This window comes from Electrophorus electricus, chromosome 18 (assembly GCF_041902795.1).
Source record: "Electrophorus electricus isolate QZ-2024a chromosome 18, ASM4190279v1, whole genome shotgun sequence".
Lineage (NCBI taxonomy): Eukaryota > Metazoa > Chordata > Actinopteri > Gymnotiformes > Gymnotidae > Electrophorus > Electrophorus electricus.
In genome coordinates this window covers 15,934,271-15,950,750 of record NC_137514.1, presented here as the reverse complement: position 1 = coordinate 15,950,750, position 16,480 = coordinate 15,934,271, and the positions used below count along the sequence as shown (strand labels likewise).

The 16,480-nt window shown below is 46.2% G+C and overlaps 1 protein-coding gene across 4 annotated transcripts in view; it reads left to right on the top strand.

Annotated features, from left to right (window-relative positions):
- The window catches only part of pard3ba (par-3 family cell polarity regulator beta a), a 112,091-nt gene that overhangs the window by 25,725 nt on the left and 69,886 nt on the right, over window positions 1-16,480 (top strand). For 3 of the 4 annotated variants that reach the window (XM_035535117.2, XM_081701098.1, XM_035535116.2), the window contains exons 4-8: window positions 2,263-2,366; window positions 6,199-6,287; window positions 12,853-12,939; window positions 13,922-14,047; window positions 14,819-15,240. In XM_035535117.2, the coding sequence (XP_035391010.1) occupies window positions 2,263-2,366; window positions 6,199-6,287; window positions 12,853-12,939; window positions 13,922-14,047; window positions 14,819-15,240 (828 nt within the window). Of the gene's footprint in view, window positions 1-2,262; window positions 2,367-6,198; window positions 6,288-12,852; window positions 12,940-13,147; window positions 13,318-13,921; window positions 14,048-14,818; window positions 15,241-16,480 lie in introns of those variants that run through there. The other variant, XM_081701099.1, reaches the window with a different exon arrangement.

Sequence of the window (16,480 nt, the reverse complement as noted above, 5' to 3'; positions counted from 1 at the left end):
GTTTTGGGTGGAGCTGTTGGCAGTGGGAGCTGGATGACGGGGTTGCCGTTGTAGTTTCATTGACGGATGAAAGGGAGCTCACCCGTTGTTTTCTCACAAAGCTGAGGGGATTCTGCTCTTAAATTGCTGGCTGTCTTTCCACAAAGGTCCCAGTTTTACAAACACACACGCACGCATACACACACATACTCGCACACACATACGCATTCACAAACACACAGATATACAGACACGCATACATGCGCACACAGATGCACACAGATAGCGTGTGTGCTCATGTGTGTATTCATCTATCATGTGACAAGCCAGGACGCATTCTTAATGACGTATCAATTACCAATAAGGCAAAAAAATGACAGGTTAGCAGACTTGGACACCTCACTGTCTTTCTCTTTTATCAACAGTCAGAGGTTTTATCAATTCAATCATTACTCGCTCCTCTCATCTCACTCCTGCAAGCTTATTTTAATAGGATAAATTGAACACAGTTTCTGCTGCAGACTTCATAACAATACCATATTACTGGTGCTTGAATGAGTTTAAGAGCTTATATTATACTTATATATAAACAAAGAAATGAAATGCCGTTTTGACGTGGGTTAATTACCAATTATAGGTCTATAATATCAGGCAATTCCACCATATATGGTATTAAACAATGGGGACATATCGCCACAGTATGCAGGGCAGGGCCGGATTTACGTCCTCTTCCCTCATTATCCCAGCTCTTCGCTCGGCACGGGCCAGAGAGAATAAACAGCGCGTCCGCAAATGGCTGGTGGCGTGGAGAATCCCCCACCCCCGTTTCACATGATAAAGCACAGCAGGTATCAGAGGTCAAGTGGTGCTAACCAAACCCCACCCTGTCAGCCTTTATCGTGGCTGCTCTGTGGAGGATCTTGCTCTTTCTTCTGCTTCTTGGATCTTCTGCACCAGCTGGTCCTAGAACAGCAAACAAAGAAATTTGTAGAAAATTCCATGGTGTTTGCTTACAGGGCACTGCATTTCTTTTTGTTTGCTTTAGTTCATGTTTGTTTTTTCAATACCTGGTTGGAGAAGGGCAAGACAGCCACGCTTGAGTTTAAGCGGTAATTTGTGCCAATTCCAGCGTCTTCAAATATCCAAAATGATTTCATGCACATTTCCTACTTGGGTATTAATTTTTGGGTGTTTTCTAAAGTCTTCGTAAACAGCCTCATTATTCCTTTGATGCTACCAAGGTCTCACAGCTACATGAGTCTATACCTGTCTTACAGTTTCATCCCTGATTAAGGCTTCATCGGTGTCACTGTTTACCAGACAAGCAGAGGCAGTGAGAAATAATGTGTGTGTGGTTTTGTTTTTTTGTTTTTTTTACGCTCCTCAGACAAGACTATAACATTAAACAGTCACTGTGCTTTTCAATGGTTGTGACTCCTGCTCAAAATGGAATGCATCAGCAAGTTATTTTAAAGCGTGTTCTGTGTAGCATTTAAATTTTTTTTCAGTTTAGCATTTTAGCTAAACTAAACACCCCCCCCCCCCAATATTTCCCAGTAAAAACCTGTGTGCCAAAGCGAAACACTTTACAAGGGATCACCGACATTTGTAAAGGGGTGGTGTGGAATATAGCCAGCATGGTTAAAGATGGATGGGCAGATTGGCGCAGTGCAGCATGGTCACGCTGAGCACTTAGCTTATCGAAAGGCCCGGGACATTGATTTTTTTTGGCAAGAGGCAGTCGATTTCAGACATGATTGAGAGTTGAAAGTGAGGAGATTGGGCAGTAAACACTGAAGTGTCTGCGTGTGCGTGCACGTGAGTGTGTGTGCATGCGTGCAGCTTCTGTTAAAACGGTATAGCTTTTCACCTTCACTACTCCACGTTCAAGGGCTTGGCTCTCATTATACCATTTGAATAGCTCAATTTTCTCATTGTTTTCTGATCTTGTGTTTCCACTCTACAGGGAAGTCTTCCATCTGGTACTCTACATGCATTACAGAGCAAAAAACACTCAACTCTAACTTTTTTTTGGGGGGGGAATCAGTCTTCCTATGGCAATGTGGCTTGGTTTGTGCGTGTGTGTGCACTCGTGCGCAATATGTGTGTTGAGCTCAAGAACACTTTACCAGATCAATGAATCAATTAATCAAACAACAAGGTTAATTGGAAGGAACTGAGCCAGGGGAGTTCCTTACTCAGCAGATCGATGGAAAGCGCTGGCCGCTAACCGTGTCGCCACCCACAGAGACACGCCTCTGCTAACTCTGTTTCCGCCCACAGACACACCTCTGCTGGTCCGGAGCAGCAGTGAGTCTGTCTTGACCCCGCCCCTGGAGACTGGCTTTTGGGAGGCCGACAACCCTGGCAGCAGACCCCTGACGACGGTCAGTAACCCAGCTCTACTCGGGGAAGCAAAATATTTAAATATATACCGCAGGAACACAGTGTCATTTGTTTGGGACGGTCACTGAAGGGGTAATGACCAGTGCCTGATAACGACCCCTTTAGTGCGGTCCTCTAAGTGTTAATGCCAAAGCCTGAACCTTAAAGAATGTCCATTTTGCAACAGTATCAGTGGAGCAGTTCAAGGCCTCATTGTTCTCCTGAGGGTTGAAGGCCAAATTAATCTGCACTTGGCAGTGTACGGTGCCCCAGTGTACCTTCCTGTGCTATGGGAGGCATCACAGGCCCACACACAAATCTGATAACTTATAATGCATTCTGTGTTTTTTTATGGGGGTGGGGGTGGGGGGTTGCGTTGGCCATGAGATTGGATTTTCCCTGGGTTTGGTTTTGATATTTTCTTTTGCTCGTCATACCACCTGTGGCCCCCTTGATATTCCTCTGTGATTTCACCTTCTCTCACGCCTTCCTTTAACGCTCTATCTTTCTCTCCTCTCCTCGCCGCTTTCTCTCTCTGTTTGGTTTAATATGTTTATTTGGTCCCTGTGGTCTGCTTATTTCTGTGGGTTTGTTTTTCATGTCTTGGTATTACACTGCATCTACCAAAAGGGTGCCCAGAACGAACGAACACACACACCCACCCTTCTATCTCCCCATTCTAGCTCAGTAGCACACATCTTTAATGCTCTCTCTGCTCTGACTTCTGCAAAATGGAGTTGGTGTACATCACCTACACGATAAATAGCTCTGTTACAATATGAAACTGTTCTTAACTGTTCTTAACACACCCCTGTTTATATCTCTCTCATCCTGTCTCAGTTTCTGGAGCTGTATCAGAAAGTTGATTTAAATTGGAGGGGATTTCCCCACAGACATTTAGGTATGCAAGACAGACATCCACAATAGTCAATGAATAAATAAATAAATAAAAAATGTCATGCTCTGACACATCAGTGCATCAGAAACCAAAAGTCCTGTGTCAGAATTAGATCAACCATGAGTTGTTGATGAACGGCCCGAAATGCACATGGTTTGGTAAAAGTTGAGCTTGGAACTGAAGTTACAGCTTTGCCTCTAAGGATTTGCCTCTAAGGATTAAACACTCAGACACAGCTTGTCTGTCGTTATCCACCTCTAAAAGAAGAATGTGTTGGGTAGCATTTGTATGGAAATTTATACAGCCTTTATCTGAAAAATCAAAACAATGGACCATAATTAGGAAAGTGACATAAAGACCCGAAAATGATGTGAGAAATATACTAATTTTTAAGTATCTCTAACAAGCCTGCTGAAGTAACAACAGTTTGACATGTCGGCTTTACTTCTGAATCTGTTTTCAGTTCCCGTTGCTATCAAAGTAAACTCTGGGCTGAGTTCCATATCCATCCCGTCTGTCCCGAGCTTTCTAGTTCAGCTCTGATTGGTCTGCACAGAAGCTGGCATAACGTTTGTGCAGCTCACACTTGCCACTGTGAAGCCTCATCTCACTGAAAGGAAAACGTGTCTTCTTCCTCCGTTTCTTTAGCTTTAAAGACCGCGCTAACCTGCAGTAGCCCGATATGATGTGCCAGTTGCATTAGAATGCCAGTTTAGAATGCTGATGTAAATGGACAGGAGGAAAAAATTGATGGTTAAATCTTTGTTCTGATCTTTTAACTTTTCTTATTATTGTGACTGTTGAAGCTCATGAAACTCTTGCAAAATAAAGTAAAAATCGTCTAATTGTCAACAAGATTTAAGCCTGAAACTGAAATGGCAGCGCAGGCCTGCCAGCTTAAAAGGCGACTCCTTCCCTCCCGTTAGATTCTGTCATCGTTTATGGTTCTGCAGTGGCTCAGACGTTTTCACGTTGCTGGCGTAAATTACTGGCATGTTCTGCTCTGCACTGACGGAAGATAGTGCGACGGCCTCTGACCCAGTGTGACGGCTTCGGACGCGGTGTAACGGTGTAACAGCCTCTGATTCGTTGCCGTCACAGTGCAGAAGGGGTTCGGCAGTATGACTGGCTTCTGGTAAATAACCAGTTGTGCTTTTCCAGTTCCTGAATTATATATCCTACAAAAATCCACATGGTGTGCTCAGCCTGAACGTGCTCATCTCCCACCTTGGTGAGACGTGATTGGCTGGAGTTGACACAGGTTACAGAAACAAAATGTCAAAATCTCTAAAAAGGCCCGATGAAGCAGCATCAGTGCTGCTCGCATCATCAAACAGCCCACTTCCTGTGGGCGGGGCTAAATGTAGTTTTGTAATGTCTGCCAGATTTAGACGGCTAGAGGTGAACCTGCTCTGTGATCATTTTAGATTTCAGAAATCATCACACTGGGAAGTCGTACCTTTTCAGATTTCGGGAGTCTGAACGGACGTTGTCGGATCACTCAAGCCTGTAATTTTCCTCTTTCTCCGTCTGCCTCCTTTTGACTCTGTCACCACAGCAACGTCAAAGGGAAATCAGCCAGTTAAGGTCAAAAGGCCCATCAACATTCACGTCTTAATCGATCTTTAATTAATTTTAAATTGATTTTAGGGCACTAAACGAGTAGTAATAAAAGAAACTCTTATTTCATTAAAGTTCCTTAAAAATTGAAAGAGCCTCTGCACACTGACTGTCCCCCTCTCTCTCTCTCTAACACACACACAGTATTCCGAAACCTATTCGGGGGGCATACTAAGATGGATGAGACAGAGTGTAGAGGTCATGGAAATATGCCTTGATGCTGCAGGCAGCACACTCCACACACATACACACCCCCACCCATCCACCCCCACACACCTGCCCAGCATGTTTAAGCATATGCTCATTAGCATCTGACATTTATTTGATTACTTTGTCCCCGGTAGTACGCCAAGCGTTTGCCATGTTTCAGCTGTTCTGGCTCATAATCACAGAACATGCAGACTCCAGCAAGTCTCTATAGAAGACGCAGAAGCCAATATCGCTGTCTCAACACACTCTTTTGTCAAACTAGTAAGTATACAGCCCCAGAACCAACTCTCTTGCTCTACAGCTTTTCCCCTTCTCCAACCCCCCCATCTTTTTGTCTGTCTGTCTGTCTCTCTCTCTCTCTCTCTCTCTCTCTCTTTCTCTCTCTTTCTCTCTTTCTCTCTCTTTCTCTCTTTCTGTGTCTTCCACTCCCTCTCCTGCGCCCCATGTGAGCTGCATGTCCTTTAAAACGCGAGATATAGATGCACCGTAACAAAGCCTCCAGTGGCCTCTAAACAGGGCAGTGGCATGTGACCCAGCATGGGGATAATCGCTTGCCCCTCTGCTTATCTAGGTCACTTCTTGTGTAATGGGAGTGCAGGCTTACTATGAGAGTGGGGGTCCCGTGTGTGTGTGTGTGTGTGTGTGTGTGTGTGTTTGGGGGCACATCAGGGACGTCATTAGCGTCAGCTTCACTGCGAGAGCGGCAGGAGTGGGGTGAGGCGGGTGCCATTAGGAGTCGAACCCCCCCCCCCCCCCCCGCACTCCTCCTGCAGCGTGACGTCCGTCTCCCTCGTTTTAACGTTTTCTAGCCGTTTCATGGCGACGCTTTTGTTTCTTCTTCGGCCGCACTTTTTTGTGACTTGGGTCGTTGGCGACAGAGAGTGAGAGGGGGAGGACAGCGGAGCAGGGAGAATTCTGCTGCGTCAGGAACCTCCAAACAAACGTCTGGGGTTTCAGCCATTAATCGCACGAAATTCTTCTAAGTTCAGGCAACGAGCCGGACTCATTTTCAGACAGGCGCCGTCGGGCCAGGCCTGTTCCCTTTGCTATGGTGCCTTCAGTAAGGGTCCCTGCTGATCCAACCTGAGTTGTGCTTGTTTGAACAGGGAACTGGCAATGCGCCAGTGAAGCCCATCGTCATGGACAGACCAAAGGACGGCGTCGCCATCAGTAGGCCAATCCCACTATCCAGCAGGTAAGTGGGTGTGGGTGTGGATGTGGGTGTGGATGTGGATGTGGGTGTGGGTGTGGGTGTGGATGTGGGTGTGGATGTGGGTGTGGGTGTGGATGTGGGTGTGGGTGTGGGTGTGGGTGTGGATGTGGGTGTGGATGTGGGTGTGGGTGTGGGTGTGTGTTTGGGTTGTTATAGCATCTTTGGTACCGCCTCATGTCCTTAATGGACGACAGTGAACCTGACTTAATAAACGAAGTGCAGGTTGAGATTAGGGTGTAGGGGTCGGCGCGAATGAAAATGAAAATACATGTGAGAGAACGACCAACCATTAATATCATGCAAATTACTTTATGCTAATTGGTGGGTGTGGTCTCCCATGTCTTGTTGGCTGCACCGGTGTGGTTGGTTGGGCCATTGTGTGCAAGGCAGGAGGGAGGGATAGGAAGACCAATATGTGGCCTTTTCCTGTACCTGTACAGTCATATGGTATATCGTGATGTTAAAGACGTACGATTACGTTATTGTGGACACTTCACAGTGGACTGTCAGTGCATTTAAAAAATAAAAATGCTTATTTTGCCAGATGGTGTGCTGCTCTGTGTGCCACTCTGATCATGTTACCTGTCCTCGCAGCTGTGAGAAAGATGGACACAGAGAGAGAGAAAGACACCAGAGTGCTGTGGAAGGTGGTGTGACCCCAGAACATTTCTCTACATCAAAATAAGTTTAAATTGGGAGCTTTGGATATGTTTTACTACAGATAAAATGAGTCGGTGAATAGACATGATATGTAGGAAGCAGCAAAGTTAGCCAACACAAGTAATATGGTGGCACAAGTCTGTGATAATCACCCCTGACACAAAACCCACGGGGACTGTATTTTAGATGGAGTTGTTATGTAGTTAGCGAGTAGTAGTGCGTTAATAATTATTTCCAGTGCGCATATATTTTCTCTCTCCTTCATGCACTCTATCACTAATAATGTGATAGTCTATAGCTAGCTAGCTGGGTGTGTTAAAAATCTGCCTTTCAGCAAAAGAGTAACATGTAGCCTAGCGTCACATCATGTTGATTCCAGTTGGTTCACGTCAGTTCACAGTACACACTGGTGAATAGGGAATGAAGAACAAATGAAACTTTATGAACATTTGTGGGTGTGGATGGGAAAGACCATAGTAGATCTTTGATACGTGGAGGTGCTGCGCTGGAATAGTCGATGAACAGAGATTGTGAAGGTTCAGAGATTAATCACTACGAACCGGGATGACCCGTCGTGCTGACAGGCCACTGTGTGCCATCAAGCTGTATTTATGCCGTAACTGTACTGTAACGGCTAGCATGAAGAATTCGAATTTCTGCAAATTTATACTGATTAACTGTTGGCACTCTTATTGAACCTACAGAGCTGTATAATCAGTTTGTATCTTTCATACTCTGTATTCCAGCTTTTATGCCTGCCCAATAAAAAAGGAAAGACGAGAGTTGCTGAGCAATAAATATACAGACAATTTAATTGTGGTCCTGTGAAAATATGAAAAGTTAATGTCCAGCAAGTGCCTTTCTTTAACAGTTGGTGTCATGTTGCGTTTAGTCATCTGTAAAGTTTAAATGAATACAATGTAACATCTTAATCAAGCAATAACATGTTATTGCCAAAGAGATTTAAGTAGTGGAAACGTGAAACCTGTTGTGCCACTTCCAGCACAGTAGTGCTGGAAAGGAAACAATGACATTTTCTTCATGGTTTATTGTGTAAACCATGGTAAAAAGCAAGGTCATTATCGTGGTGATAAATGTTTGTATGTAACTCTATACACTTCTGCTGTATTCTGTGTTGAAATACTGAGAGGAAAACTTGATTGCATGATTTGGAAGAGAATAATTTGGCACGGAATAATTTTTGTTGCTGTTTTTGGGGAACTTTAGTGTGAAACACATGTTCTAAAATTGGAGGAAGCTGCCATAGGAGGCGTTTACCATTTCAGAGAGGAAGTCCTGGCTCTGAAATCTGATTGGCAGGTGGCTCTTTCTGTATCTGGACTGTACACATGTTCTACCCTCATATTAAATATTTGTCTTTCAAATGCTGAAGTGGATTCTCCCAGTGCGCGCGCACACACACACACACACACACACACACACACACACACACACACACACACACACATCTGTAAGAATTAAGAAACAAAAGCCACACACATACTGAGCTTCTGTGGTCAGATGCATATGTGTGTGGTTTTTGTTTCTGATTTCTTACAGGTGTTTGGGTTGTCTGTGTTCTGGGTGGTGTGGCTGAATCTTGGTACCACAATATTAGGCATAATATTCCTGATCCTATATTAAATGATCTGAACCAACTTGGTTCTGAATCAGGGCGATTTATGCTGTCACACCGGACAATAACAACTTGTAAGATAGACCAGAAGTCCAAAATGTTATAAATATTATATCACAGTCAATCTGTGTATCTTCATTTTGTGCAGTAGAGGATATACCCTTTGTATGCTAAAAATGCCAAATGCCCAAAATACTACATTTAATCCCATATAATGTATTTCATTTGATGCAGTAATTACAAAAAACAATAAATGCACATCATGAAGTGAGAAATCAGCAACCCGTCTGGTTGTGTTCTGTATGGAGATTACATGGACGCTGCCTTAACGTTGTAAAAATCAGTCTCGTTTTTCTGTGTAAAATTCTGCCAGCTCTTTCTAGTCGGGAAGCAGGCAGTAAACAGCGAGCATTTCTTTGGACTTCTCTTAACTTCATTATCGGATTCATTATTGTAGCTGCCTTCGTGTTAGCAAACGTCACGACTGTGGATGGGCTGCAGGGCGGAGCTCGATATAGACATGCTGAATAGTGTTTATAGGCATGGTCATTTCCCAGCAGGTCCATCGCACCTGGACGGGGACTGACGAGACCGGATAATGCGTTCAAGTCATGCTAGTTCTCATCTCGTCGGGCCTCCTTTCTGCAGAATCATAGGCCATTAGGAAATCTTGCTGAAATAAGGTGCTTAGTTATGCTATCTATGTTTTCGCTTGCTTTTTGGGAACGTCCCCATACTAACGCTCGCCATTGGGATTTTAAAAGTTATTCGGATGTGCAATGGAGTAGGGAGAATGATAAAGGTGGAAGGATAAAGTGGAACATTGTTGTTGTTTGTATGCAACATATTTACTCGGCGTTATTGTTTTGTAAACAGTATTGCTATATTTTAAGAAGTTGTTCCAAATCACCCAGTTGATATTGCCAATGTGTGATACAAATAGTGCATTACCCAGTTTATCATCATGGCAGGTGTCATGAGATCTGCAGTCGTTGCCATGGCCACAGAACTCGATGTGTATTGTGTGTGTGTGTGCGCGCGTGTGTGTATGCGTGCGTGCGCGCGCGAGCCTCTGTGTGCGTGCGCGCGCGAGCCTCTGTGTGGGTGCGCAGGAGTCCCTCCGGAAGCGCTGTCGTTCTTATCGCAGGTCATGTGACCTGCTCTTCTCCCTCAGAGAGGGAAGCAGTTATCTCTCTCTCCTCTCTTCACTGGCTCTGTCAATCAGCATTACACACACACACACACACACACCCACACACGTGTACACCTGCCTACCAACCTCATTTAACGGGTGAGCAGATTCCAATACTCTACAGCATTCTACATTACTTTATCTGAAGCCATTAAGGAAAGTATTGCCTACTTTTTCCAGCCTAGTGTCATTTGAAGACTATTTGGTGGCATAAGAGTTGCCCTGATGTTGTTCTGGCCTTCTCCGGAGGATCAGAATGGCCATATTGTTGAGGTAGATGAAGCCAAGACGGAAGACAAACGCCCTGGCTGCTTCCTGCACCGCTTATGCTATTAGCTGGGTGTTGCCCTGAAAACCACTGATATTGAGAGAAATACACAGAGGCATGGGGAGGAAGTCAAATCTGATGGCATAATCCATAATCTTTGCTCAGGTGCTGTTGGACAGTAGGCTTGGTTTTTGTGTGTGTCTCTCTCGCTCTCTTGTACAGGTAGGTGTAGTGGCCCATCTGATTCCATGCGCGGTTAGCGCTAGCACCAGCCTTTCACCACCACACCTCGACCTCTGACCTCTGGGTCACTGTTGGCTGAGTGGTCAGCAAACGTAGTTACAAGGCCCTGACCCGTGTCAGTCTATTGACATCATCATACCAAGTGTGCAAAGAATTACTCTGACTGGGAAGAGATTACAGTTTATAGTAAAACTTGAACTTACGTGAACTGTTTAGACTTTACACCTGAGAGCTTGACCTACAGGTTTCTGGTTTTGTGTGCGCCATAGTGGTACAAATGTTAAGAGCTGTAGGCTCTTAGCAAGGTGTTAGCAAGGTTGTTTTCTAAGGCAGCACACAGCCCCGGTTCACCATGGTTTTACAAGTGCATAGCAGGAGACCATAAAGTGGTCAACTATATGCTAGGATAACAGTATTAATGATGTGTTTTGATACCATTCGAAAGGCTAAACATGGTGTAATTTTCCACAAATGGATTCAAAGACAAGCAATGTCTTTTATTTCTCAGTCCAGGTGAACTTTAGCCAATAGTGCAAACGCAGATTTCCAGGTAAGCCGTTGTAATTCCCAAGGAGATAAAGCAAATTGATGACTTCATCTCAACTCCGCTTTGAACAGCGACACGATATAAAGGGATTTGTGAACACTAAAGTGAAGTGCCCACCTATATTTCACCAGTCTTTTGAAAACTGGGATGTGATTGTATTGCATCTGCTCATTATGGAATTTATTGTCCTATGCCGGAGCGTGCCAGCCCTTTCTCTATAAAATGGCAGCAGTGGTCCGTAGTCAGGTTTTCTTTAAAAGATCTCTGAGAATCCTGCTTCCCAGAAAGCTCTCTGTTTGCACCAGAAAATGGTGGCCCAAGCCCGTGTCAGACATTTGTTGTGTAATTGTGTTGCTTGTTTGAAAACTCCTGCAAGGCTTTCTCTGACAGTGATGGAAAATTCCAAGCACTTTCCTCCTCTAGCTTTCTCTCTCTCTCTCTCTCTCTCTCACTCTCTCTCACACATACACACACACACACACACACACACAAAACACAACAAATCCCCCTTTCTCCTATTTTCTTCTGTCTGTTCCTCTTTTTATTGAACTAAGAGATGCAGGTAGGCACCTGTGCCTCAGGTGCTGTGTGTAACACACAGATACATACGCACTGATAAACATACACACACACACACACACACACACACACACACACACACACACACACACACACACACACACACACAGTGTGTGTGTGTGTGTGTGTGTGTGTGTGAGTGCAGTACCTCTCAGCTTATTGTTTGCCCATTAATGCTGCCCCCCAGGACATGAGCAGCAAAATGGATCCGAAGTGTGCATGGACAGGAGTGCAAAGTAGATGACTGAAGTATACTCGTGTGTGTGTGTGTGTGTGTGTGTGTGTGTGTGCGTGTCTGTGTGTGTGTGCGCGCGTGTCTGTGTCTCTGTGTGTGTGTGTCTGTGTGTGTGTGTGTGTGTGTGTTTGTGTCTGTGTGTGTGTGTGTGTGTCTGTGTGTGTCTGTGTGTGCGTTTGTGTCTGTGTGTTTGTGTGTGTGTGTGTTTGTGTGTGTGTGTGTACGTGTCACAGCATGACCACCAGTTCTTGTTTTATTTTTCACTGAATATGCGTGTCAGGCACACAGCAGTCATCTCGGACACGGTGGTCATATTAACTCGTTCCAGCGCTGCCTTCTTGCATACGGTAATGGGGGGTGTGTACGTGCCACGGGCGTGTGCGCTGCTGTGTGTGTGTGCGCGCGCACAGTCAGAGGCTCACCTCGCCATAGTCCAGGAGTAGGGCTTTGGTTTTCTTTTTGTTTTATGTTTCTTCGTTTTTTCCTCCCCATTCTTCAGTTTGTCCTGCTTTGTGTACCGTCCCTCCATCTCTCCGTTATCACTGCAGCGCTCTTATCTCTGTGCTCCGTTCATCTTTATTTCTCTCGCTTTCTCTGTCTGCTCGCTGTCGTTACTGTGGGTGGCTAAGGGAGTGGGGCGTGTGAGGTGGTGTTTCCAGTCAACCGAATAAACTCATTAACCCACGTGCTGTGTGCGATCTCCAGACTACATCCTCCATGGTGTGTGGTCTTTGGCTTTAAATATGAGGGTTTTTGTATGTGTGTGCATGTGTGTGTGCGTGTGTACTTGTGTGTGTTTTTGCGCGTGTAAATGTGTGCTTCTCCTCTGAGTGAGTGTGGCAGGGGAGCCAACAGCGAGGTTCATCAGGCATGGTAAACGATCCAAGAGCGGCCCAGGAGGGGCCTAACGGAGCAAAACGCCAGCTCCATGCCCTCTGTGCTCCGCTCGCCTGCCTGAGTGCTTCTGCTGGGCTTCTGGCCCTTGGGAGGAGGAGGGGTGACTGTGCAGTTCATACTGATACTGAGATTTTGATTGTGTGTGTGTGTGTGTGTGTGTGTGTGTGTGTGGGAGATTAATGTGACCAAATATGTCTTTTTTTTTTAAATTTATTTATAGTATAATCATAAAAGTAGTTGCAGACCTCACCTGTGTGTGTGTGTGTGTGTGTGTGTGTGATTTGCCACAGTGTTCTCACCAGGGCAGTAGAGATCTCTGGAGACATGAGGCCTCTGGGAATTAAAGTTGTGCCATACTGTTCTTCACTGAGTGGACGGTACGTACACACACACACACGTACACACACACACACGCACACACTAAGGAAGAAGGTGAAGAGGGCACAGCAACTCTCAGGACACACCTTGAGATGTGGAAAAGGGAAAACAGTTTAAGGTCAGGATTTCAGTGCATGAGACAAAAAGATGCATGGCACATTATGTGACAGGAAATGACCCCTAGGTGTGGAAGGTGTCAGACTTCCTGTTGTGAGTGTACTCATGTACTGGTACTCCCTGATGGGTTCTTTAAGTTGTCCTTATCTCTCTAGCCTGTTCATTCTTGTCTTTCTCTCTCACTCTCTTGCTCTCTTTCTCTCTCTTTGTTTCTCGCTATTTCTCACTGGAGGAGCACATGTGTTCAGTGACCTCCTTCAGTAAGTGTCAAGCTCATCTCTGAGACATGTCCGTCAGCCCCATTAAAACAGCCATACATGCACATGCATGCGCTCACACACACACACACACACACACACACACACACACACACACACACACACACACTCACTTTGTCTCTCTCTCTCTCTCTCTACTCTTGCTCTCTATCTATCTATCAATTCATATATATATATATATATATATATATATATATATATATATATATATATATATCCCCCCTCCCCACAGATAACCACTCATGATCTACCACAAACATTAATGATGTTTAAGCCCATTAAGGAAATGATCTTTAATTGTGACGTATCCCTTAAATCTATAATTTTTTTATAATCTATAAATTCTTGCTGGATCGACGCATAGCTAAAGGTAACTGATTCTCTCATCCTCCAAGCACTATTACCAAAAAAGACTCCTGTAATTGGTGGGAAACCTGAGACAAGGCCCTCCGTAGTGCCTGCGATGTCCTGAAGGATACGAGAGGAGGGTGTCGGGTGTCGGGGACCGGTGTGTGTGCTTTGTTTCCTCCAGTCTCTGACATTCGGTTGAGTAAATGATCACTGTGTGTGTGTGTGTCTTTATCAGGACCCTGGGCCTTCAGGTGAACGGTATCGAGGATAACGGCCGCTCTAAGAAGGAGGGCATCTTCCAGGAGGACGAGTGCATCGTCAACATCAACGGCACTCAGCTGATAGACAAGTCCTTTGCTGAGTAAGTCCATGCCCTCCTCTTCCTCGCGATCTTCCTCTCTCTACCGGTCATCGCTGCTTCTCTGCCCACGGGCGCTCTGCTGTGGAGCTCCGTCCCTCCATCTCCCTGTCTCTCCTCCTCTCCGTTTCATCGCTTCCCTTCATCTCTTGCTGCTTTTCTTTTTTTGCCTCGCGCTCAATCTCCCACAAGCGCGCCTGTTTTCTCTCCCCCTCTCTCTTCCTCTCATAACCTTTATCTCTCTTTCTCTCCTCTTTCTGTCTTGCTCTCTCTTTCTTGCTCTGTATGGCTCTTCTCTGTCACTGCCCCCCACCCCCACCCCCCCCCGCCCCAAACAACAGCAAAACAAATAAATGGCTTTTCTATCTCATTTTCTCATTCGGCGCACGGAATGGCCCTATTAAGCGCGGGCGCGGCGTCACACAGCCTCCTGCGTGGTTGCGGGTTAAGTGAGGTGTGTCCGCTAAAAAAGGCGGGCGGGGGGAAGGAGTGATGGGAAATGGAAAGAAAAGAAACAAAAATCCAGAAAAACTAAGTGGCCAGCTTCACTTTGTAGCGTTGTCCTCGGTTGAACTCCACACTTTCTCCCATTCCGGTAGCCCGTACATCTCATCGCCGTGTTCTCTTCCCTGTATCCTAGCTGGCTGTGATCTAATCTCATAATGTATACATGATGTATGTAGAAAGTTCACCGTATTCCGTGTCATTGTGATTGCGTGTTTGTCCGTGTGGCGTTTGGGTACTGGTGGTCAACGCCGTTTCTTTCTGGCTCAGGTCGCAGGAAGTGTTCCGCCAGGCGATGTCTACTCCTGCCGTGCGCCTGGAGGTGTTGCCAGTGGCCAATAAGCTCCAGTACGAGAAGAGCTTGATCAGCCAGCTGTTCAACAGCTCGGACTCGGCCCACCAAAGTGCACCCAAGCTCAAGAGCCCGTTCCTGCTCGGCAAGGCCGACACCAAGCACGCCGACCCGCCCCCGGCCGTGCAAGCCCTGCTCCCGAAGGAGGATCCGCCTGCTAGGCACGTCCCCGCGGAAACGGAGCGCCTCGAAGAGACCCCTCCCCCTCTTGTCCACGCATCGCCCACCCCCAAGCCTCGCAGCGAAAGCCCCGCCCCCCGGAGAAGCCCCGCCCACTCCATGATGGCGAGTGCGGCTAACAAGAAAGGCGGCAAGAATCAGAGGATAAATTTAACCAAAGGTAAGACCTAGTCGTTTTATTTCATGCTAATAGACACCTAAAAAAAAGACTCCATATAGAGTATATGGAGAATGTGTGAATGTCCCTCTCAGAGCTATGGAGTAAGCGTCTACTGGTTTTGTCCTTACTGGTCTGAAATAATTACGTAGGCAAGAACTCGATGGCTAAATGTTACCGTTGATCGTTTGCCTCAAGTTGCGTCTCGGAAGTTCTAGAATGCAGGTTCCCAGTCAACTCCTAGCGGCTCTGGGCCGGTCCAGGTTTTCGCGCTGATCCAGCTAGTGAAGGATGCAGAGCTCTTCACTGTCTTGAGTGCAGGAAGCTTGAAGAGATCCAAACACACGAACATCCCTGAGCAGTGAATTAAGCACCTGAGTATTTTTGAGTACTTAATCATAGCACTGCCAGGGGGTTCTCCTCTTCTCCTTTCCTCTCCTCTTGTCTAGTCTAATCTCCCTTCTTGTTTCATCTAATCTCCTCTCCTCTCCTCTCCTCTCCTCTCCTCTCCCATCTTCTCCACTTTTCTCCTCTCCTCTCCTATACGGCGTTTGATTGACAGACTCTGCTGGCTTAAAACATTAATGGAAGGCAGTCAGGTGCTCTTTTGGGAGATGAGATTTCATCATTTGCCATCTTCAGTATGCTGGATTGGTTTCTATCCTCTGTAACATCTTTTGGTCATGACTGCAGGTGTGTGTGTGTGTGTGTGTGTGTGTGAGAGAGAGAGAGCTATCCTTAGCTTCAGTAATCACACGTACCCTTGGGGAAAGCACAGTCATAGGGACGATTCCCTAAGCCCCTCCCTCCTTCTCCCTCTCTCTTCATCTTTTTCGTTTCATCTTCCTCCCTTTTCCAACTTGCTTTCTCGTTCTTCTCTTCGCACTGCTCCTAATCTCCCTCCAACTCTACTTGTCTCTCTCTCTTTCTCTCACCCCCCCCCCCCGCATTTTTCCTCTATCTGCTATCCCTCGTTCCTCCTTTCCTCATCTCCGCCTGGACGTGCTGGCATGTGAAATTAAAGCACAGACCCATCTAATCCCCCATCCCCCCCAAAAAAAACATTTATCAGCGCATTAGAGGAGACGGCTGAGTGGGGGAGGGTTTGTCGGGCTGTGCCCCCCTAGGACGACCGAGAGCTTAAACGCTGCTCATCTAGGGGGCGCACGCTCATTCACGCATCGGCATGTGTGGCCGGGCCCGGCAGACTCTGGGCCAGGCCTTCTGATAGGCTGCCAGGTCC